Source organism: Aythya fuligula, chromosome 12 (genome assembly GCF_009819795.1).
Source record: "Aythya fuligula isolate bAytFul2 chromosome 12, bAytFul2.pri, whole genome shotgun sequence".
NCBI classification, from domain to species: domain Eukaryota; kingdom Metazoa; phylum Chordata; class Aves; order Anseriformes; family Anatidae; genus Aythya; species Aythya fuligula.
In genome coordinates, this window is record NC_045570.1 from 9,509,628 (window position 1) to 9,534,164 (window position 24,537).

General features: G+C 44.4%; 1 protein-coding gene across 3 annotated transcripts in view; it reads right to left on the minus strand.

The window, feature by feature from the left end:
* CTCF (CCCTC-binding factor) overlaps nt 1-24,353 on the minus strand; it is a 34,236-nt gene extending 9,883 nt beyond the window's left edge. The window contains exons 1-6 of one of the 3 annotated variants that reach the window (XM_032195503.1): nt 24,252-24,353; nt 19,687-19,836; nt 17,630-17,753; nt 1,658-2,450; nt 824-994; nt 20-153 (exon numbers count right to left, since the gene is read on the minus strand). In XM_032195503.1, coding sequence (XP_032051394.1) covers nt 20-153; nt 824-994; nt 1,658-2,438 — 1,086 coding nt within the window. In that variant the 5' untranslated portion in view covers nt 2,439-2,450; nt 17,630-17,753; nt 19,687-19,836; nt 24,252-24,353. Of the gene's footprint in view, nt 1-19; nt 154-823; nt 995-1,657; nt 2,451-17,629; nt 17,783-19,686; nt 19,837-24,251 lie in introns of all 3 variants that reach the window. The other 2 variants (XM_032195504.1, XM_032195502.1) reach the window with 2 other exon arrangements.
* Nucleotides 24,354-24,537: the final 184 nt, after the last annotated feature.

A 24,537-nucleotide genomic window follows, 5' to 3' on the forward strand; every position in this document is an offset into this window, starting at 1 on the left:
TAACAATTAACTAACATACCTCCACACTAGCATAATCGCACATTGAACATTTGAAGGGTTTCTCATGGGTGTGTTTGTAGCGGCGATGCCGAACCAACTCTCCACTGGTCACAAAGGCCATGTCGCAGTCTGGGCACTTGTGAGGGCGAGTACCTGAGCAGTTGCAGCAAGACAGGAAGATGATGACATTCAGATTTAGTGACAAAAAAAGATACAGGACACTCACAATATCTCTTGGTTATTCACAAATCTCAAAGCACCCAGCTAGACATAACACGGGTATTGATAGGAAAACAAGAGATTACCTTTTTTTTGGCAGAAACATCACAAGACACGTACAGTTTCATCACAGTTTAATTACCTGTTGTTTTATACTAGAAACTTAAGTAAGGATTAACAGAAATGTGCTACAGATCCTAACACTAAATTGGTCCTGTTTTATAAACACCTCACATTTGTTTTCAACTCCCTTATGTTTCTCTCCAGCCTCTTTCCTTATCTTATTTCTCTGCAAGAAGCAACAGCCACGTGAAGCTTAGAACACAACTACTAATAACCAAGACAACTGGAACATTTTCTGCAGCTTTAAGTAACTTCAGGTCAAGCCCGGGACTGGTTTTCTATGTACAGGATGAGCTCTGCACCTGACCTGGCCAGGCAGAGAATAACAGCATGTATATGAAAAGTGGACAGCAGCCTTGCATAGGTTCTTCTTTAGCTTGTTCCGTAACAGGTAACAGACAGATTCAAGATAGATCACCTTGCCTTTGCTCTAAAGACAAAGCAGATGCTCCAAAAACAACTTATACAAAAGCAAGAGTACCTGTGTGAGTGTTGAGGTGGTTCCTCAGTAACGTGACTGTCCGGAAAGCCCTGCCACAGAGATGGCACTTATGTGGTCTTTCATCAGTGTGGCTTTTCATATGGCGGTCCAAGTTGGAACGACGTGGACAAGTGTAACTGCACAGTTCGCACTGGAATGTCTTCTTTACACCTAACCACGAAGGAAATAATCTTTACTCTCAACAGTACTGTGGTCTTCCTCATAACATTAAAGAACAGCAGTGAAAAGGAAAGATTCCTGTAGGTTTAGCTGCTATGAGGAACAATCTTGTACCATTAAATCCAACAGCATATCCTTAGGAACACAGGCAATGACTAGCTTGGCTTGAATTTTCATTAGTATGCCAGTACTCAATGTTCTTACTCCACTTTAAAAAGGGCTCCTTAATTTACAGTTTTAAGTTTCCAGAAAGGAGAAGTCAGATGTACAGAACGCTGTATTTTACACCATTTACTCTACTCAGCACTTGGTTAGAAAAAACAAAGCTTATTATACTGTTTGTTACCGATGTAAAATGTGCACACAAACTCTTAAACATGTATTACAGCAAAATGCAGAATCTTTTCAGCTGTGGTTATATGGGAATACAAATGCCATATCATCAAACCAAGGCAAATGAACTCCTCTGTAGCCTATATGCATGACAGGAGACTTACCCACAAAACAGTAGAGCTGAGTATTCTTATGTAATGCAGCAACACTGGACACGTCTCTTTTACTCCCACTTGCATCTACCCGGTCACTGCAACCATACGGCAAGGTCCCCTCCTAACAAACACATTCCCAAAACCCCCTTGCTAATGACAAGCTTACCTTTCTTTTTAATTTTTGTTGGTTTAGGTGGCTTCATGTTGCCCACCACCTTTTCTGCATTGACCTCAGACAATAAGCCCTCCTGCTGCTCCTCTTCAAAGTCATACACAGAGACATCCACGTCTTTGCCTTCCTCAGTGTAACGAAGCTTACTCTTTTTGTTTTTCTTTGTTTTTTTGGCTGGTGGCTGATAGTCTGGATCTTTTTGCCAATTGGGATCTTCCTGTGGCTGGAGTTCACCTTGTTCCAATGTCTCCACCTCACCATTTGCACCCACTTTCACTACTTGGAAGCCTTCTGGTAAAGGCAGGGTGTGGCAGATCATGGGCTCTCCTTCTTGCAGGCCTCCTTTGGAAACCTCGTTTTCATAAGCTCCCTGAAGCTCTTCCACAGATGTGGTGGCAACAGGTACAGTCACTGGAACAGGTACTTGGACCAGCTGAAGCTCACCGAGGTTTATAGGCTGCTCTTCCATATTAACAACCTGAAGAGTTATGATCTGTGTGTCATCCACCGTGGCCTCTGTCTCCTGAGGCACCGCACCTTCCATGACTTCAGTCTTCATTTGAAGAAGAGTTGGATCCAGCTGTTCCATCATCACCATCTGCACTCCGCTGTTGACATCCTGCACTACTTCACCTCCGTCTGCTTGGTTTGGTGGTATATGACAAGCATCGTCCTCCTGTCCGCCTTCGCGGCGTCTTTGATAGGTTTTTCTCTCTTTGCCCTTAATAAAAGTTTCTGATTCCTCCACAATAGCTTCAACTGCCTCACCTTCCATTTCACCTTCTTGCTGTAAAAACAAAGAGAGAAAATGAATGCTGCACATCATCCGAGGTATTTTAACAATTGCACAAAGCCCACAGAGGGACAAGTGGCCTAACAGAAAACAAGCAATGCAACAGCTGCAACATATTGTAGTTCTATTCAGCAAACAGAAACTGAGAATTAAGGATTAGTCTCTGCTAGCCTCCTGTCCCTGTAAACCAAGTCAGTCTCAGAACGCTCTCAGAGGTGAGACGACTCTACCAGTTCCTTGGAAAGGAATGAAAACAGAGATGAAGTGATATACATATTCCCACTTCTCAAAGACCGTAAATCCCACAAGCAAGACATAAAGTAATATTACTCTTTACTGAGCTTCTTTAGTATTTCATTTAGCAATATCTGTCACTCTTTGGCTATAAATATCAAAAGCAAAAAAAATACCGTCACAAGCAAAAAACTTTCTATTTAAACTATTACTTTTGAGAACTACAAAGTTTTTTCAGGGAGAAAAAGCACTAAAAATCGAGTACAAGAATTTAAGTCTTCAAAGTTACTGTATATATTCTTAGCTGTTTGAGAGTGGAAACGGTTATTTCCTGTACATTTAAATTTCTCTGCACACTTGACTGGTACTGTTATTGAAACAAAAATAAAAAAAGACATGATCAAGTTATTCAAGCATATTGTAAGCAGCCTGAGGTTCAGTTCCTGCTCCCACCCCGGGCGCTGCCTGGCCTGAGAGCACAGTGCCCTCCTCCGGCTGAACGAGCAGCAGCAGGGCTCAGAACAGCTTCACTTCGGTGTAAGCGATCTGCACTCAGAGCTGGGGGACTCCGAGCCTTCTCTGAGAACTGGGTTAATTTTATCCACACAGACCCAAGCACACAACAGTGCTAAAGCTGTTTAGGAAGGCTGTAATCCTGAACTGTTGTAATTCTGAACACAGCCATACACAAGCATAGCATTTTATGCTCTTCTTTCTCCCCAAACCATCCAGCACTCTTCTCAGCATTTGCCAAGGAATATGCAATTCCTGTACTCTGATTCTGTAGGAAGGTTGTTTCAAATCATCGTTAAACAGTTATGTCTTTTTCTCAAAGAAATAAATAATAATGCCAGTTTCCCTATGGACTTCTGATAAAATTCCAATCCCAATACCAGATTTTATGACTTCCACATTTTCCTATTATATCACCTGACCTTTCAAGACCAGACCTCTTTAACCTGTTTTTTCAGCTCAGCAGTTAAACCTCATTATCACACTAGTTTCAAATGTCTACACAATCTTGGATATTTATTTTGGAGATACATGGGTACATATACATGAACACGAAACACAGCCGTCAGTCCTCATTAGCTGTTAAGAGTTACAAGACACATTATTTTTAGACTGGCTTTTCTAATATTCTCCACTTCTGCTGGGAGAACACGGTTCTTACTGTTCTTCAGCCTGTTCTGTCTAGGGTCATCTATTTACACGTGGTCTTGATACTGGTTGCATTTCTTTTGGGCAGCAGCAGTCTCCAGGGGGCACCAGATACCCAGAAATACTGGCATATGGCTTCACAAACACTCCCTGCAGGGATCCTGCCTCTCCTTTCTTTAGCACCCCTCAGCATTTCAAGTCACAGCAAATCCATATGGACAAACAGCTGAAGTACCCGAGATGATGCAAGTACTTAACACTAGCCAGCAGGAGATCAGAACAGAGATTTGCTCTTTGGCCTAGAGCAGCTGTGAAACAATCAGAGCAAATTGTCTTTCAATTATCTCAAGTATTTGTAGGGATAGAGAAGGAGAAGCCTTTTCAGGTGACCAAAAGTCTCAAAGGAAAGGAAGGAGGGAGCTAAACAGAAGAACACGATAAATGGCTGGGGTGGGTGGGAATTAACAAAGAATTTCTGATAACGCCTAAAAATACTGAAAACCCATCTGCAGGGCTAAGGCAATTCTGTCTTGATGCATGGCTTACATTGGCAGGAAGGTTTGTCAGTTCCAGAAGTAACGCTGGGGTCGCTCAGGCTCATGCTGAGACCAGGTAAGTGTGCAAGCAAGACCTTGTTCAAAGGGCACTCGCAACGGGAGGATGTGCACACGTGTGGCACAGATGGAAGGACTCACAGCCACTCAAATCAAGCCATCCTTGCCCCTTCTCCTATGCTAGGGACAAGCATCTCTCACCCCAGAGCTCCCCAGCACTATCACAATGTCCTCCAGCGGCGAGCCAGCCGCACGGCAGCAGCACTACCAGGAGGGTCTCAGCCCCAGCTCATAACCAAGGTAATTCAACAGACAAACAAGGATTTACTCCTGCCTATTCCGTGCTATGAGATATGCTCTGTTCCTTGCAGTAAAAATAAATTGATCTGAAAAATGGCTGTATTTTTAAGCCAGGTTCTTGTCACCAGGGGAAATGCTACAGTATCTTACAGAGAACTATCAACAATCCAGGCCACATTGGCAGCGTACCACCAAAAATAAAAAAAGAAAGCCGCATAAATGTACAGAAGGTGTCTCAGTTATCTCAGTGAGTCTTGGCCAGCTCAGAAATTGTGTCCAGCTGCCCAGGTTTGTCCCCAAGAAAGTCTGATTCTTCAGATTAAAATCCTCCTGTAATGCATGCACATGGATGGACGGATGGCCTCTGAACTCAAGGGGAAGGGAGACAAAAGGTAGGGGCTCTCCCCTACTGGACCAGCCCTCTGGAGCTACTCTACCTTTGCACTGCCCGTCCAGCTTCACTTCTCAATCTTTACCTTCAAGTATTTTTTGCTCCTAAAAGTTATATTCCTCCCAGGCCAAATTCTGAGACTGTTTCCAATATTTCAGAGAACGTGTCCTTTGCTATCATGAAGGACATTATAGCAGGAAACTGGGAATAGTAATTGCTGAATATATTTTGTCTTACCACCTCCCAAATTTTTGTTTCTGGCTTTTATCTTCATCTCTCTTCCTAGCAGTTACCCTATCTTTTATCAGTAACTTAGTTCCAGAATGACTGAATCTAAAAAGGAAAACAAAGAAGCAGGCTAACAGTAGATGTTAAAGTAAAATCTAGACCGAAAACAATTTCCAGAAGGAGTAACCACTTAAAAACCACAGAGCCTCTGAAATCAACAACTAACACAATTCCCACATCATAGTTCAACCAAACCTTCACACACCTGCTCCCTCAACAGGCTCTAACCATTCAAATGAGACACAGCATCACTAACCAGGTCAACGCACTGTCACAATCCAGCTAACCAAATAAAAAGCTGGAATGCCAGAAAAACAGATCTAAGATTATTCCAACAGGTTAATGAGTTACTTATCTAAAAAACTGAAACAACCAGAAATATGATGGGGGCAGCTTATTCAAAAAAAAAAAAAAAAATTAAGATGTTGCTTGAGAGAAAGAAATTTAATTCCATCCAGCCCTGCTGACTGCTGCACAGGAAAAGGTCTCAGCCACGTTACAGCACAACATTTTGCCACCCAGGGCCCCTCACAGAAGCCTCACGGTTAACTGACACAGCATTCATATTGAAAGTTTAAAATCCTAACATTCAGAAATATGATTTCAGAACATTTCCAGTACAGCACAGCTGACAAAACTCGCAGTAACAAAGATTGAGAGACACAGCATTCAATTAACGCATTCCCACAATAACATTCATCTTAGTCATAGAAGCATTAAAGACAACTTGCTGTGGATGTCAACGCAGACTGTACAAACCCAGAGACAGTTGTTTACATATTAGGACTGCTAATGCCATTGCATGTTTTTCTAGCTGGGTTATTTATAATAAAGCTACAGTCACAAAACAACATTTGCCTGCCTCTCAACTGCCTCTGAAACAAACCCTGAACCACATCAAGCTTCATGGACCAAGTAACAGCAAGTATTTATTTGTTGCCAAACAAAGCACGGTCATTAAGAACCATGGGACATTCAAAGAAATTGTATATTGGGGCTTTAAATCTACTTTTCAGTTCACTTGAGACAAAAAATCAAAAATCAATAGGAACAATGAAGCCAAGAGCTAGCTGTCAATATTTTTTTGGCCTTCATAAAGTAACAAAAGCCTCTGCAGTTGTACCAGTGCAAGCAAAAGCAGCGTAACATTCAGACTGAACTCAAGTCAATCCACATACACATCCCACTCCAAAACCATCATGGCTTTGACACTGATGGATTAGACACTTGCTAAAATTGATATGGCAGTGGAAATAAAACTGTGTGTTAAAACATAAGAACCTTGGTGTTTCTCCTGCATACCTCCAACTTTTGAGACCTAAAGGGAGGAACAAGCAAAAACTTCACCTAACAGCCCCTAGTCACGCAGTGTTTCTGCCACCTAAAGCAAGAAAAGGATTTAAAGAAAAAAGCATACATCCAATAATGCATTTTTTTCTCATTTCCCAACACGTATGTCTTCTTATTTTTTTAAGGACATTAGTAGACACAAATATGTGCAGGAGCACTTGGCCGTTCTCCTTTCCCCATCACAAAAATATCCATAGCTTTCTTTCGAAAAGCCTCCCACTAGACACAGAGATAATACAGATAAACTGGTGAGCTTCTGCATTTGTTCCAGCAGGGCTTCACTGATAAGAGATGAACACGCCATGAATGCAGCACAAAGCATTAAGTATAGATGTTCCTAGCACTGCTCTTATAATAAGATTTAAAGTTGATTAACACCAACTGCTTCTACCACTCCTCATCACAGTCACTCTCAGTCTCCTGGGCTTATCGATAGCACTCCTATAAGCAACAAATCCAGAGCGTGAACTTGCTGCTTGTGCCTCCCCCTCTATTTAAAAGGATGCCAATTCTCCTTCTCCACACAGTGTGGCACTAGAACCAAAGAAATCCTCACAACTGGGAAAGCGATACAGAGGTAGGGAAAAAGCTGCATGAAGGGCTGCACACAGCCAAGCAAGGTTGCCAGCTGGGGGCTCAGCACTTCCCAAGCACAGCTGTAAAGGTTTTGAACTCAGGATGGTTCTCGAAGTAGCTCAGCCATATCTGCATGGTACTACACTCCAGCCAAGATGTTCAGATGACTCAAACAGGCTCGCTGTGCAGAACACCAAAGACCAAGTGTTTAAACAGAATTCAGATTATAAAGATTGAAATTTCCTGAGACTCTCACCCATTTCTGTTGCTAACTGTCCAAAGAAATCTAAAAGATTAATAGGGATAAATTTGCCTAAGCATCCAATTATAAAAGTCATACAAAGGCTTAATCTTGTGTTGAACTCTTTAGGAATACATGAGAGAGAGAACCAACTTTTCCTCTTTTTTCTTTTAAAGGTGAGGCTACCAAATGTCAAGCTACTTGACAAAGCTCACAAAGATTTAGCTAACAGGTAGCAGCATCACATGAATAACCCGGGGTAGGATACCTTCACAGTGCTATCACACGCAAAACTTGCCAGATTTACTACCATCAGCAGAAATTAAGAAGCTGAGATCAGTTTATTTTGTAAAGTAATTTTCTCATGCTGCAAACTTAAAGCTTTCATTTGCCTACATCCACTGGCTACAACTGCTACGCCCATCTCCAGCTGCTTTGTTTCCTCCTCGCCACCCAGAACCTGGCACTGAAAACATTTAAAAAATAACATTACTTGACAAACATCTATGACAACTTTTTTTCTTTCGAAAAGACAAGCTCATTAATTCACTAGTAAACAATTACTTGGAGAAATATTTTGCCATCTCAGAGAATAAGGAAATTAGGAAAAAAAATCAAGAGGCCTAGAATTGAAAAGTAACAAGTTCATCAGGGGTTAATAAATGCTTCTGGTTCCTCAGTGTATGAGAAGCCTATCAATATGTATGAAGAAACCAAGAAATATATAAAAAGCTATGTGAATGACAGCTGCAATTGCAGTAAAGGGTTACAAGCACGCAGCTGTAGGATGGCTTCCTGAAGCACTGACCCTTAGGGACAGGACACAGGCAGGCAGCTCTGATAGCACTTCAAGTCCTGCTGGTAGTTACCTAACCAAGGTGCCTCTGCTGGCCTCCCTAAACAGGGCAGGGAGAAGAGCACGTTCTTCCGGGGAATGATTCAAAGCATTTAAGTGGATCCCTATGCCAAATTACCAGCCAGAGGAACCCACCTTTCTTCCCATTAATCAGATGGGACAACAGATCCTCAACTTGTACAATGATTTCACAATCACTTTAACACAGCAAAACACCGTGCTGCCGCTCAAAGAGCTGGCCTCACCTTTTCCTTTGCACTGCTAGAGTAATTCACTCACCTGCATAATTAACTTGATCAATAACTAACTCCAGCTGAAAGTTAATACAGGAAAAATGGTTAATTATGTCAGAACATGTTCAATCCCTCACGTAACTCCCCATATGAATGCTTGGGCAGACAGGGAAGGGGAGCAGGTTAGAAGTGCCAGCACCACTCCAAGCAGCAGTGAAAAGCAACCACAGCACCAGGAGCCTTCATCCCAGAAGCCAGGGGCTGCACTGAGCCGTGTCCCTCCACACCGTGCACCCCGCAGTGACATTGCTTTCCCTCACACATTGTGCAACCCCCCGGGTCACAGCCAGTTTGTGGGCACCTCTTCAGTATCACTAGCATTCAACTGACACCAAAACCACACTATTTCATTCAATTAGCTCTTCACTGTGAACCTTCGTTGAAGGTAGCACACTTTAGGCCAGATGTTATCAAAATTAATCTTTACCTTTTTGCCTTTATTATGCACTCCCCAAGAGCACGGCCAATAAATCTCCCTGGATGCAGGACAGTCAGCACCACGGTCGTTATGAGCAATGAATTAGAATTACAATGCATCCGTGACATTTCTACAGCTACCTCAAGCCTTTTACAGAAGACATTTCCAATGTCCATAACGTATGAAAGCAATCTTCCCAGCTGCTGCTCCTTCCCCTGTTCACCCAGGGATTTTACCAGAGCTCTTTCAAACGTGCCTCAAGAGATAACACAAAGTGATGAGAACTTGCAGCCAGCACCAATGCCTATTTTTCAGTGAGTAGTGCACACCAGTGGTTTTCTGCTATTATTTAGGATAAAGTTAACCTGTTGATTTGGATCAAGAACTCAGGGGAAACACTCTTGTAAGACATGCAGAGAGAGTATATATACTAGGCCCCCCAACAAGACAGAAGGAATCTCAATTCCATCTCTTTCCTAAGCAGTTTGTAGAACAAGCTCTCATAATTTCTGCACCTCACAGTGGCAAAGGTGCCAGATTCACAGATCTTCCAGAACCAACACTGATAATTCTGCCACAAGAAGCTGTAGCCTACAATAGAGAAAACCATACAAGAATAATGTGAATTACTTGAAAATTCCATTGGAAAAAACTACTTCAGCTACTGATAACGAATCCCACACACATTCAAGTCTCTCGGCCTACAACTAACCTCAAACAGTAAGCCTTCATGAAGAAAGCAGGCCAGTGGAAGAATTTCAGCTTTATCTACAGAAGTATGATGCATTTCCTTGTCTTTCCTGAAGATTTGCAAAATTAAAGCTATCTTAAGAAGAATGTAGTTGGGACACCTTTATTTAATAATCTTGTTCTTAAACCTTATTTCATTCTTTGACTTCTCTATTGCTACCTAACATTCTTACACAACTAGTTTTACATTTCTCCTGTTTCTTCCAATTAAGTGCTACTGCAGTCTCACTAGATGACACCAGTTCTTCAGTCATGCACAGTAATTCTCTAAGTGAAAAAAAGAGAAAATATGAATTATATGTTCTCACACCAACCATTTTTCAGAAATAGTTCTCTTACATTAAGTGAGGTGCTCTGTTTTGGTAACCTGATGGTTCATTTCAGAAGGACAAACATGCAATTTTATCTGGTGCAAAATATAGCAAGATTTACCTTTTACAAATAACAAGCACTGAAGACTTCATTTTTCAGCTGATTAATAGTGTCTGGGAACTACTCAGTCCCTCCCCTCTTAGAGCTCTTCACAATATAAAAGTGATGAAGGAGCTCATAAAAAGAGCAGCGGAATACTTGAAGGTAATAAATTGAGAACAATGGAAAAAATATTTCAAAAGTCAAAACAGCCTGTGAAGTCAACTGCCACTAAAGGGAAAGTCTGATACAGTAGGCAGATTTTTGGAAAAGATTAACAGTTTTATCGATAAGTATTTGTGGTCATTTCCCTTCCACACATGTTGATTTTGAAGAAATCTTTTCCTGCTTTTCGCAGCTTGCTGATACCCTAAATGGCAGCGTGAATCAGGATACTCTGGCCATCTGATGCAGCCTTGTATGATAACAAAACGGCAACGCCAGATACTACCACACCTGGAAAGAGACCAGTGTGACAAGTTTCATGGCATTCTGGAGACTTCAAAACAAGGCACAAATATTTGGATTTCGTTTTCCTCCAGGGCTTCATCTAGATGAAGTACCACCCAGGAGCAAACTTTGGGGAAACAGCTACTCCTTTTATCTCCGCACAAACACTTATTAAGCAGTGATACTCGGCCTGTACAGGGGAATTCACGCTTCAAATCACAGGAGAAGGAAGTGCTCATCCCTGCGCCGGCTGCATGAGTCCTGCCCCATCAAAAACAGGCTGTGCGTGCAGTAACTATTAATCACCTCACAAATTACACCCTGATGCATTTAAGGGAAACCAAGGTCAGTGCTTGTTGGGTTAGCAGCAGCTGTAGAGGTGTAGTTTGCTGTCCTTGCAGCAGGGACAGGAAATTCCAAGAGTTTTAGAAACACTTATGGGAGAAGGGTGGCGGACAAGAAAAACGCCTGTAGCCTTAATCAAGTCATCCTTCTCCTGAATCACAGATCTCAGGGAAGTTCGTCTGAATTAATGAGTGTTGGAACAGATGTAAACTGAATCTAAGCCACACAAACCCTATACAGTGGTCCTCATGCTGAAGTTTTAAGTTGTTTAATCCATTTTACACACATCTCCAATTCATCTGAACTCAAATTTCAAACATTTTTAATACACCACGCCCCAGAAATGCCATTACAATCACACCAAGCTAGACGAAAATCCCACACGGGCACTCAACCTTGGATTAAAAAAAAACAACACAGAACTTTTCTACCAGGAGCAAGGCATCATTTTCAACGACTCCTAACCCTGCCAAACAGCCATCCCATCCTTAAACTGCCCGTGTGCTCCCACCCACATCACTTCAACTAGTCCTGGTGTTAGCACAAGTGCTTCCAAGACTGCAACCAACTGGTCAGGAAATCAGTCCAGGCCAGAACTCACCCAGCCCCAAAGACACTTATTTCCAGCCAGCCCAGGTCTCTGGTGTGACCAAACGCTCGGGCCAGCCAAAAGAGAAGCACGGTAAGAAGGTTTCTTCAAGTTAGCACTCTGCTGGAAGTGTTCAGGAAACTACTGCCTCAGCACAGAACACATGCCACACGTTAAAATCCCTTAATTTACATCATGCTCCTGAAGCTTCTGCACTTCTGCCTGGACTGATTGGTTCTCTGCAATGTCAGAACACACTCTGGAACTGAATAGATGAGTAGCAGTAGTAACACTACATGGAAGAGAAAGGGAAGATCGGTGAAAAAGCACTGTTTGAATGCTTAATGCTTGTTTAAATAGAAGATGTGTACTCCTACACTGCTATGAACAGCAGCATTGATAATTGCTTATGAACTCCCTCACTTATCAAACAAGCCTTAAACAAAACCCAGAGAGTGTTTCCATCAGCTTTTATCAGGAAGAATGACTGTTTTTACAAACTCCTCTCTACCTCTTCTCAAATTCAACATCTAGTTCTTACAACCTAAATCTCCATAGATCTAGTGTGAAATTAAGAGTGCGATGCAACATTTTAGAGCTGGATGTGTCTATTTCAGATGTCCTTCTTCTCCTGTGCTGTGGCATACCAAATCACAACATAAAACTAGTCATTATTGTCAAACAAGTGTAAATTACACAAAGCACAACCTGTTAGGTGCTGTCAAGGTAGCAGGTAACACTATCATACAGTAACAAAGTCAGCTCTAACACACTTCTGACCTCGTTACCCTGCAAAAGAGCCTCAGCTAGCTGAGGAGTTTTGAAGCCAGCTCCATTACCCTGATCAATTAAGAGCTTAAAATATTCACCTCCACAGAGCTAAAACAGTTACAAGACAGCACAGAACTTCTCATCTGTAATCCTGTTCAATCCGCGGTGTGCATACAGAGTAAAAACCCTGGGAACAGCAAGCAACCCCTCAGAACAATTCTAAAGCGAAACACGTGCTCTTGCTCCACTTGGTGGAGCTGGCCAAACAGTGTTAAATTTCACACTGGTTTCCATGCCCTCTGAATTCAGGTACTTCTTCCCCTGGTTCTTCTGTCATTTATTCAGTACAAAGCACTCAAGTCTCGCTCCTGGCTGCGGTATGTCCCTGGCAAGTCGATTTTTAATTGTTTATCAGCCTCAAAGAGCACTACTGAAAAACTTGGCAGAGAGCTGTGGATGCTCAGCGACAGCAAGCTTTCAAAGAAGGATCTGGAATTGATCTCTTTTTAGCCAACACTTAGTAAAAATCCCATAAGCTGTATACATCCACCGACCAGAGAAGGGGATGCTCAGCAGGGAGCTCCACTGTTAAGGGCACATTATGACTGCTGCTGCAAGCTGCATCCTCCACAGGTTCTGTGCACAGCGGCAGGCAGAGAACATCGCTTCTCTTAGTGGGAACAGCGCCTCCGTTAGTGGAATTTTTCCTCCTGACCTGTAACCGCAGGGAAGACCGCTATTTCCCCAAACTTAAGAACTTGTAAGTTAACACCAAAAAAAAAAAAAAAAAAAAGACTTAGGAGTGAATGACTTAAGGACACCTACTGCAAAGCAACCACCTCCTGCGTGGAACTGCATCGTCTGGCAAAATGTGCCAGGACTCTTCAATAGCACACATTTAGTTGAATGATCCTTTTTATCTACCTGTTTGTTCATCTTAACTTTGCTTTCCGTAAAATTTTGGCTTGAGGAATAAACTTCTGGTGTTCATAACCAAGTCATCTGCTTGGAAAATGACTTCACAGTAGAGAGACCTGTTTTAGATATTGTACCAAGGGCAGCCTCTTCGTAAGGGAAAAGAGACACAAAGCAATGGTGACCGTAGTTCTTTTCCACACTACACAAAACACAAATTCAGCGTATTTTATAGGGACATCTGGCCTTTACAGCCATCACCCTTTTCTTTCCAGAAGGTACATTCTCCTTTATGACACAATACACTGGAGTTTCAGAGAGATTTTGCAATAAGCAGCTCAGCCACCGCTCAAGAAACACCAGCTTACCAACACACAACCCAAGGAACAGTTTCCCAGCAGTGCAAACGTACATATTACAAAAATGCAAGGCGTATTTGTCCTAATCCACTGCATGTTAACGTCACAGAGCGTCACAGAGGGAAGAAAAGCCACTCCTACACTTGTTTACTGGGAAAGTAACACACGCATTTCTGGCATAAAACGCCTTGCAGGAATTTTCCTTTCAAACAGATCTTTGACATGTAGGTACGGTACAGTAAGCCGGAAGGAAAGCAGGATAAGCTGGAAATTTAACAGCTCCATGTGCTGTTTTCTGAGCTCCTTAGTACACTGACAGATACTGAAAAGAGCCCAGCAGAGGGACACAAGACAATTTGGGGGCAGAATACACAACAACATATACAGGAACAGGTTACTCAGAGATACGGTAACTTTTGTTTCAGATACTGAAAATATTTGGTAGGCACAACCTTAAACAGCCTCATTTAACTTCAAAGCTGCACTAAGCTAGGGGTTGAGCCAGAGTACCTCCAGAGATCCCTTCCAGACCAAACGGTTTTCCATTCAGCAGCACAAGACTATGCAACACTAAGGATAACCCAAAACTTCAAACACCATGAGTTTTTATTCATTTACACAGTTAAAACTATAATGCTCTTAAGACGGATTTGTTGGTCTCACTCAGCACTCACTATCCACGCAAGTTCTAGGGGACCTGGGATACTTTTTGCAGGATCCCAAATGCCTGCTAGACCTTAGAGGGCTGTTAACATACAGCAGCACTGTCATTCTTGGCAGATCAGTAATGACCTGCACTTTCAGAGGGGTGAATATACAAAGCCTCCCAGTATTTAAGAGAACAGCATTATCAGAGCAGCAGCTCACTGTGTCATTGTTTAGGAGAGAGAAACCATGTGTGATATCAAATCAAAGCAGCGCTACACAAACACCAACATCAGCCAAAAGCTCCTCTGTGAGCCTCCGATGGAAAAGGTGGAGGCAGTACTGACAACGGACCTCACTTTTTTTTGTTGTTGTTGTCAAAGAAAACCCAGGATCACAATATCAAATCAAAACTAATAAAGAAAATCTGTCTTTCAAGAAAGAAGGACTGATGTGTGCACTTCTCTGCAGAACCTTAACAAGCGCTTACACTTGGAGTGCCAGGAGGAAGCTGAAAAGGCTCCTTGGCTGCCAGCAAGGCAGAGCCCATGCAAAGAGGCAGCTCTGGGACAAGAACAAGCAGTAACACACCGTGCTGACCAATACGTGCACTGAACCAAACACCTCTAACCAGGGAGACCCAGTCTGATAGCACTGAATGTCCTGCTTTGTTATCTCCTGTCTTTGCATCTGGTAGAGTTGGAGAAAGCATCCCTAAGGATTTGCTTGCACAAGGCACTCAAAGCAGATGTCTCCAAAAACGTTACAGATGTCACGTCAGGCAAGTCAGACAAGTGAATATTTGATAGTCTGCTCCATCATACTGCCACGGAAGCTGCCAAATTCTTTTTCATGTAGGTCAAAACACTGGCAGAACAGGGAGAGAACACAGCTGCTTCAAGAGGACAAAACTATTTCCATACACACAACAGGAGCCAAGTATAAACTACTCTGGGCTCGTGTAACACTCCGGCAGCTCAAAGGGCCGGCAGAGCAGGTAGAAGTCACCAGTAGTCATCCCTGAGCAGGCTGGAGAAGAGTGCATGAATATGGAAGGCAGATAAGGACCAAGTAATCAGCAAGCACCTTTTGAGTATTTGGTATCACTACACAAATCAGTAAATTTCTCTTCAAAGACCAGAAATTGCAGTAAGTTATATGCTCAGAAGGCATGCTAGATAATGCTACCTTCCATCCTCCAAAAAAGAAGGAAAAAGGCTTCAGTAATCCGGTAAGCTTTAACTGAAACCACGGTCTTAAAAATAAAAACTTCCAGCCTGTGGTCTGAGAACTCCTCAAGCAACTGAGGGCTCTCTTGCAGTAAATATTGGGATGTTGGACACTGGCAGCAAAAGACTGTGGAGACCCGGTAGGTTTGGAAAGGTATCGGCAGGTCCAGGGAGTGGTCAGGCACTGGATCAGGCTCCCCAGGGCCTGGGAACAGCCCCAAGTCTGCCTGAGTTCAAGCAGCCTTTGGTTAATGCTCTCAGACGTACGGTTTAATTTTTAGGTAGTCCTGTGAGGAGCCAGGAGTTGGACTCAATGATCGCTGGAGGTCCCTTCCAACTTGGGAGATTCCACAATTTGTCAAAACCAAGGCTTATATTGATGTTTCCATCCCCAGTGCAAAGAGCCTAGCACACAGGAGAAAGCTACCATTTTAAAATGCAGTATTATTGCACTTTTAAGGCAAGTACACATAACCCAAATTTGGGGCATTTTTAATCCAGCAGCTTTTCCTATTTTAAATCCCTGGTTAGAGTTGGCTACAAGGTGACAGCTTTGCAAACTGAACACAACCAGACAGAGAACTGGTACAAGAAGGTGCAGGAACTGGCCAAAAATCACTATGGGTTCCATGGCAGTGAAAAGTTCCTCTAGGAGCCAGTCCAGAGCGATGATATTTATTTAATTGTTAAACAATGGGAGAATTCAATTCCTCTGACAGTGATTTTAAACATACATACTGCTCTATTTCAGAAACATCAAAAATGCTTAAAAATATCCAAACGCTCTGATGCAAGTAGTGCTCCGTACTTGTGGTCTAACTGACCTTTTCAGAAAGCCTCTACTTTCCCCAAGATATTTTGAGGCATGGTGGCACAAAGGCCGAAAACAAACTTGGAGCTTTTCCACTTCGACTTACAACTAACTGCGTGGGTGCATGTGTAAGAAGAGGCATGCAAAGTCCATGCCCTGACCAACTCATTCCCTGGTGATGCATTTGCAGCACACAAGTGGAAGGACACGGGGTGACAACAGCCCCAGTGGAAGCCAACCCAATTTACCAGGAAAACCATGAATTTTACTTCCCTAAATGATTTGGTGTTAACTTTCATGAACACAAACAGGAAAATCTCCCTACAAAGTACGATCAGTGTCCATCTAGTCCAGTAACCTGTCCCCCAGAAGCTCGAGCAGAAAACAGTGTAGAGAAGCAATCAGACCTAGTCCTGTCTGTGGGGACGAGGGATCTTACTCTCTGGACTTGCCAATGTCTTTCGAAACTTAACGTGTCTCCACAGCCTCTCAAAAAGGTAAATTTTTCATCAGTTGTGTTTTTCCTGTCTCTTCCTGCTACAGGCTCACAACAGGACTCACTGCATCTACCTAAAAAGTTGGCCTCGTATGAATGCTAGGAACCACACTGCAGAATAGCAATCAGACTGGACGCAGACTGAAATCCTGGAGGAAAAAAAAAAAAAAAAAGTAGTAGCAACGGAACTACCGCATTTGCCCTCTTTACAAACTGCCAGGAGAAACCACAGTTGCCAAATTCAAGCTTCAGATGCTTGCACTGAAACTACCAGCCAGAACAACACGTGGGCTGTACGCAAGCTCACTCTGCAGTTGAGATGATTCTCAAGCTCACTTTTGCCCCTTACCATCTTTCTAAGGTATGTAAGACATGAAAAGGACTTTACAATTTCAGCTATGTCCACCTAGAGATGCTTAGTCCACTGTCAGGCTAATCACTGTAATACTGGAGAGCTTTGCAAATGTCAAACTGTCAAGCCTCTAGACACGAGGCACTACCGAAACTTCAAGCTATTACACGTTGTTTGTTCTTTCTTCCACGGCTTTACCCTCCTTAGTTTCCTTCCTGATTCAGTATATTTACTCAGCATGCATTTTAAAACAAGGATCACTGCATATGAAGTATTACACAATGCATAGAAATACAGTATAAAAACGATTCAGTAAGTATTTTCATAAAATGCATATAAAATAATGATTTTACACAGCTGTATTTTCAGAATTGGATTCAATACCAACCACCTTGCTTCACCCTCACTGAGGGCATCCCATGACACGTCCCTTCCCAGAGAAGGAAGAACCCCTTCAGTGATGCAGGCTTGGGACTGGCTGGCTGGACAGCTCTGCTGGCAAGGTCCTAGGTCTGGTGGTAGACAGCAAGCTGAACGTGAGCTGGCAGCAAAGAAGGAACGCTTATTCCACCAATAGCTCCCTCATTCTATAGCCACAGATAAAGATTTTTACAGTCACAGGCTCGGACTAAACATATGGGACCCTACTTTCAGACACCCCCGATGCACACCAATACCTGTTTACTTCCCCACGTTCACACCATTTTACTGGCTTGTTCATATTCTAGATACCCACTGAAAAGTCCTAAGCCTCTACTTAGAAAGAGGGAAGCTGGCAAAAGATGAACACGAGGAACTGCTCCCCATCTGTTTTCTTTAACACGATGACCCACATTTGATCACCTTGCCTGACCTCTCATGAATTACAGTTCTTAAAGCGTACACAAAACAAAAAAAGTTCAGTACCTTGCAGTGGACTGAAGCAATTTTCACTATTTTTCCACAATATTTCAGTATTTTTCCACAAAAGATATTGATAAATAGAGAAATGCACAACTGTTCTTCATATCACATAGTCCAGTGGTTAATCACCTTCACTGTGAAAAACCTGCATCGTGTAAATTGACCTTATCTGGCTACAAATTCTTGTCGTGTTTGTCAGCAAGGTTAAAAAAATCTAGCTCACTAATCTCCCTGGCAAGATAACAGTGGGTGTACCTGAGGACTAATCAAGTCACATCTCAGTTTTGCTGAGAAGCTGCACAGTAATCTAACATTTTACTGCATGGCAATATTTCCCAGCTCTCTGTCAATTTGGAGATTATTCCTCCTTGCAGCCAGCATTATTATTTTTATTATTTTTTAAAGTGCTGCTGCCAGAGCCGTACCTTGTGTTATGATAATGACTTCACCCCACACCATACAGGTAAGAACGCTACCTCCACTCATTCCATTAACGCATTTGGCAATTACATTAGCTTCTTTGTCACAGCATCACCTTGGAAACTCACGTTTAAGGTGTTTATGCACTAAACTCCAAAAGGCAGTTCAGCCACTGCTTTCTAGGATACTGTCTGCCTTGATTTAAATTCAATTGAATCTCCTCGTTCCCAGGCGTATAGCTTTACATATGGCAGCCTTAACACACACATTTGAATGACCTCACAGCCACGATTGCTGCCTCATTGCTGTTTGCCATTCCACGAGCCACAATTTTATCCTGAAGAAGTTCTAAATTGGACCAGCACAAAACCAGTAATGAAAAATTGTGACAAGTTCCAGTTTTTGCCAAACTTCCCTGGAAACTATTCTGTCTTGTATAGCCCTGGACTATTCTTAACCTATCCTGAACCACATAGCATTTACTGACTTTGTGTACTTTGTGTTTTGTGAGTTCCTCAACGCAAAGGTACTTTTACCAAAGTCAAATAGTAAAGGTAACAAGCTCTGGTCTCCTGAAAGCCTTATTCACTGGGATGAATTACTTAATTTCTTGTTAACTACTAGGAGAGCTGGCATTAACGTGTGCACACATGCACTACCATCGTGCAGTGCTAGCCAAAGACCCAAGGTGGCTCACATGTCCCCATGGAGCGCTACATCACTTGCTGTCACGTTTATCTGCTTCATCTCCTTTTAATGCTGCTATATCAGCATTTCTCCAGTTTCCTGGGATTTCCTTATTATTCCAAAGTGTATCATCTATGCAATACTCCTTCCAATACCACAGCTAGGAAGGTTCCGGTGATCAAAGTGGAAAAAACATGCCAGCCAAGACAAACATCTTTCTCCCCTCCCAACATACTAATGTACTTTTATTTTATTAAAATAATAATTAAAAAAAAAAAAAAAACACAAACAGGAAGAGGAATTTCAGAAGCTGCAACTTATTTCTAAATACCTCTAGAGGGAGTAAGGATTACTGTGACTTCCCCATTAAAGTAACTTGGTCCAAATACATAACAAACGTTACTTCTCCTCTAGCTTACAGATAGCTTACTTTACCTGCTGGTGTTTCAGAGACATACAAGCTTCTAATCTTGATGCATATTAGTACAGACAAAGGTACATTTCATGCTCCAAACAATCTGTGTTTTGGCTTCCGTTTTGTTAGCATTTGACAAGTTCAATGATGTCAACATAAATTTTTAGACTCTGGGGAAAAAAGAAAAGAGGTTAAATAAATTTTTCAGTATAACCCAAACTTAGTTCATAGTCCCTTTACATTTGAGTGGCTTTAAAAACTTCAGGGGTTTGTTTCTGCGGCAGAGAAATAAGAGGATGCTGACAGCTGACTGACAAAGTATTTGGGTATTTGGGCATATTATCTGAACTGCAGGATGCAAGGAAAGTACCCTGTAACGCAGCTCGCTGCACTGCTACAGCAGTCCTTGCTTGAGTTACCTGCCCAGAATATCCTAGCTGAATGCTACACACCTTGGGCTGATAAACATACCCGGCCTGGTCTCTCAGCATCAGCTCCATACAGCTCACAGCACGCCAAAATCCTTGGGTAACTGATGGTAAAATGTGGAAGGGCTGGAACTGAAGGGTCCACAAAACCAGACCTTCACATAAAACGTGCAGCTGAACATCTGGGAGACAATTTAATTGCGTGCTCATCTGCAGGGGCTGTTAACAGAGCTCTTCAGGAACCCACCCTATCTCAGGTCTCCCAAGTCATCAGCACAGTTCTTGTACTATTTCTGGATTTTCACCCTTAAGAACCGGAATGGAAAGACATTTAGACTTGATAGCTTCCAAGTTTTTATAGCACCGAGGAAAATTTCACCTTAGCTGTAATTTATATCAGACATCAAAATTGAGTTATTCGCTGTACCTGAATGCTAACACGACCCGAAAATAAAACTCACTACCCACCTTTTATGTATTCTACCCTCCTTCTCAAGGTTATTTTTGTTAACCAAAAAATACTGAGATCACTCAGCTGAGCAGCTATTTAGATTACGTATTAAGTATGTCTAGCACAAGCGCATGCCATACAATTCCTGGAAAAGGATGGATTATTAGCAAGAAGGGGGAGAAGCAGCAAAACAGAGGGTTTGAACTGAAATTTGAGCATCCTCAAGTACAAGGAAAAGTAACATCTGAGTTATACTTTCTGTAAGACAAAGATGCTAAATTTCAGAAAAAAATAGAAAAAAGCACAAAAACGGTGTTGTGAACCATTTTTATGAGCAGTAAATATAGTCTGAAACAAAAAAAAAAGGGGGGGAATTTAGTGGATTTCATGGAACTACATGTAAAGACCAGACCAAGTGCAGAGCAGCAGAGCTGGACACGGTACTGAAATGTCACGGTTTAGCACAACAAAGATGGGACCAGGCATCTGAGCTAGGGCCACCTGGATGAAGAGAGGTTTCCAGTTACACAAACAGATCAGTGCAGTTCAGTAAGTTCATGCAAACAAAGCCACCAAGGCGAGGCTTCGGTTTCTTTTAGCTCCGCTGTGGGAGCTGAAGACTCGCAGCTCAGTCACTGTGTGTGCAGGGAGCAGCGGGGCCGTTCCTCGCTGCGAGCATCTCTAGAGCACGCGCTGCGACCCTGCTGCTCTGCTGCTCCCTCGGGCATCCCACCTCCGGGGGACAGAGGCAAGAGAGGCACAAGTTGCCAGGAAGGGAGAATCACAAAGTCATTATGCCAGGATTTAGCAAATATAATCAATGGGTAGAAGAAAGAAGCCTTGAACTTCGCAATGGGATGGCGTCCAAGAGAGCTTTAGCCTCTCCAGAGAGGCTTCCAAGGTGCCAGATCTGAGGCCAGGAAACAACTTCCCTGGTAGTAGTCAAGAAGGCAGGAGGCTGCTGCAGCAGCGAAGGAATTGGATTCTCCTTCCTCTATCCAATGGAAGGAGGCTTGCTTCTTTGGCACTTCTGTTGCCCTAGGTCCATCCCCACTGCAGTAACTTTGGTCTTGGTTTCCTTCCTGCCTAAATTACATTTTTTTTAAATATATTTTCCCCATTGGGTGCTTGTTTATTTTGTTTTGCCTTTTTTTCTCTAGAGAAAACGTAGAAAAAACTGTGACAGAGCAGGAAGAGCTATCCAGAGCTGTGAGAGCTCACCATAGCTCGCTGGTACAAGAGTTAAGAACTCACCTAGGTACGGAGCATAAGGGCAAAGGATCGCTCCAGCTCCGCTCAGAGAGCTGATTAGCCTAGCAAAGCTCAACACCTGCCTTCCAAAAACGTTAGCAGGAAAGCAGAAGTTCTTGGCTATGAAGCACTACGGGGAAGAAAAGAAATTCCTAAGCAAGCTAGTAATCACATACGATTAGATTTTTCAGATAAACGCTAAACAAACAGGAAAATAACCCAAGTCAGCTTCTGGCGTTTTTAAGACAACAGCAATGGCACCACATCAGGCAGGTACCAACCTGCAGCCACAAAAGCTGGTAATGATACACAAATTAGTTCACATTCAAGATACAGCCTGCTAATACCAGAAGCAGGTCTTGAAATAGCTCTCTCCCTTGATAGCAGCGTAGGCATGAGTTGCCAGTGAGCTTAACGCTGTAGTGACAACTCCCCAAACTCTCCCTGAATCGGACACGACTTGCTGCGTATTATTTCAGCCCAAGTGCCACTTGAGAGTACAAGACCTGTAATTTAGCACCTCTTATTCTGGCGTTATTCCTCAAAAACATCCCACAAAGTGTTTCGTGAGCATTAGGGAAACCGCTCTGTGCATCTGAAGGATCTTTCTGATGTACACTATAAATACAGAGGATATTAGAAGTGAATTAGTCCTATACATCCAGAAGAGAAGCCAAACAGAGGTAACGAAAATCTATCACCCTAAAAAAAAAAGAAGGAAGCCACTGCTTTGCCCCTACGCTCAAATTGTTGCTTCCTTCAGCCTTAATGATTTCTTCTGTACTAACGTGAAAGGTTAGATGTGTCTCAAGAAAGAACTACGGCTTGGATACAGCGCAGAGCTATTTCTTATACCCAAAGGACTCCTGCAAAATCAACAGGCTCTGCATAACTAGAATAAATGGCAGAACCTGAGAAAATGTTTACACTTCCCGCACTGAAACAGAAAAAACACATAGGCTGGAAGCAGTACGCAGAGCATTTCAGATACTTTTAATGACACCTCTGGGGTTTATTACCAGAATTCAGCAACTGGCAGGAGGTGAAGAACGGCTATGCGCTTATTTGAGGGAGGGGAGGGAAGGGAAAAAGAAAAGATCGGGTGAAAAAATAGGAAGTCACCAACAGGAAAGCGAGCTCATTCGCACCAGCAGGCAAGTCCCAAGGATTGCACGAAGCAGAAAAAGACGCGTAAAGAACGCGACAAAAAAAAAAACCCTGTATTGGAGCTGTTTGACACAGGGAGAAGAAGCACGATGCTGCCCGAATCCTGGCGCTGGGGAGGAAACCCAAGAGTCGATGCCGGGCACAAAAAGCCAACTGCGGGCTGAACATGTGCCATTATTTCCACCCCCACGCACACACACACACCCCGCGGGGAAGGCTCAGGCTCTGAGCCTTCTTCCCCACGGAGAAGAAGGGGAGGCCAATAAATAAATAAATAAATAGATAGATAAATAAATAAATAAGCGTTTTCACAGCGGGTTTTCGGCCTCTGGCTCCAACACCGAGGTGCCTCGGGGAGGGAAAACCGAGGACCTTGGGGGGGGGGGGGGGGGGGGGGGGGAGAGGAGAACCGGGGGGCAACCGGAGCCGGGCAAAGAAGCACAGGGGAAGGGGAAGGAGGTGGAAAAGGGGGGTGGGGGGGTGGGCAGCGGGAGGGCAGCAGCGGCGAGAGCGGGCGCCCCCCAGCCGCGCCGTGCCGTGCCCGCGCCCCGGTGCTGCATGGCGCTGCTCAGCCTGCCTTGCAGAGGGAGCTCGAGTCCCTCTCTGCGCCTCGCAGCGCCTCTCCCTCCGCAGCACACGCCAGCGCAGCGAGGAGGTGGCGGCCGGCCGGCAGGAGAGGAGGCCGCGCAGCCCCCGCCGCTGAGGGCCCTGAGGTTGGAGCAAAAAAGAGAAAAAAAACAGTAATAACGATAATTAATAAGGACGGCGGAGGAAGCCGGGGACGGCCCCGAGGAGGTTGGAGAGAAAGGGGGGGGGAATGGGAGAAGGGAACGAGGGAAGAGGGAGGTGGGGGGGGGGGGGGAACCGGGCCTGGCTCGGGGCGGGGACGGGTGAGGAAGGGCCGGGACGGGAAGGGAAGCGGAGAGCGGGGGGGGGGGGGGGTGGTGGCGGCGGCGGAGACAAAGGAAAGAAAATGGCGAGGGGAGAAAACGGCGGCGGCCTGGGGCCGGGGGGAGGAAGAAGAAGGAAGGGCGAGGAGGGGGGGGGGGGGGGGGTGGAAGAAGCGAGGCCCCGGGGCTCGGTCCGCAGCCCAGCGCCGCGCTGTGGGGAACAGGCGGCGGTGGCGGCAGGCGGGGCAGGCGCCGGCCGCGCTGAGGGACGATAGAGGGAGACAAAGCCCCCTTGCTTCCCCGGCGGCGGCCGCTGCGGGGCCCCAGCCGGCGCGGAGGCCCCATCGTGACACCTAGAGGCCGGCCAAAGCGACTGCAAACCCCCCGCCGCCGCTTACCTGCCGCCCGCGGCCCCGCCGAGCTCCAGCTCCCGGCCTTAAGCAGCAGCCAGCAGCAGCAGCCGCCGACCTCGGCCTCACGCCCCCGGGCCCGCACGGAGCCGCCGCCCGCCCAGCCCCAGCCTCAGCCCCAGCCCCCGCCCGCGGCCGCCGCTCCGCGCCGGGCACCCGCTCGCGGTTTAATCGCTTCACAGTCGCTTCGGACACAAAATGGCGGCGGGGCGGCCCGACTGCGCCTGCGCGAGCCGCGCGCGGCTGCCCGCGGCCGCCGCCGTGCCGTGAGCGG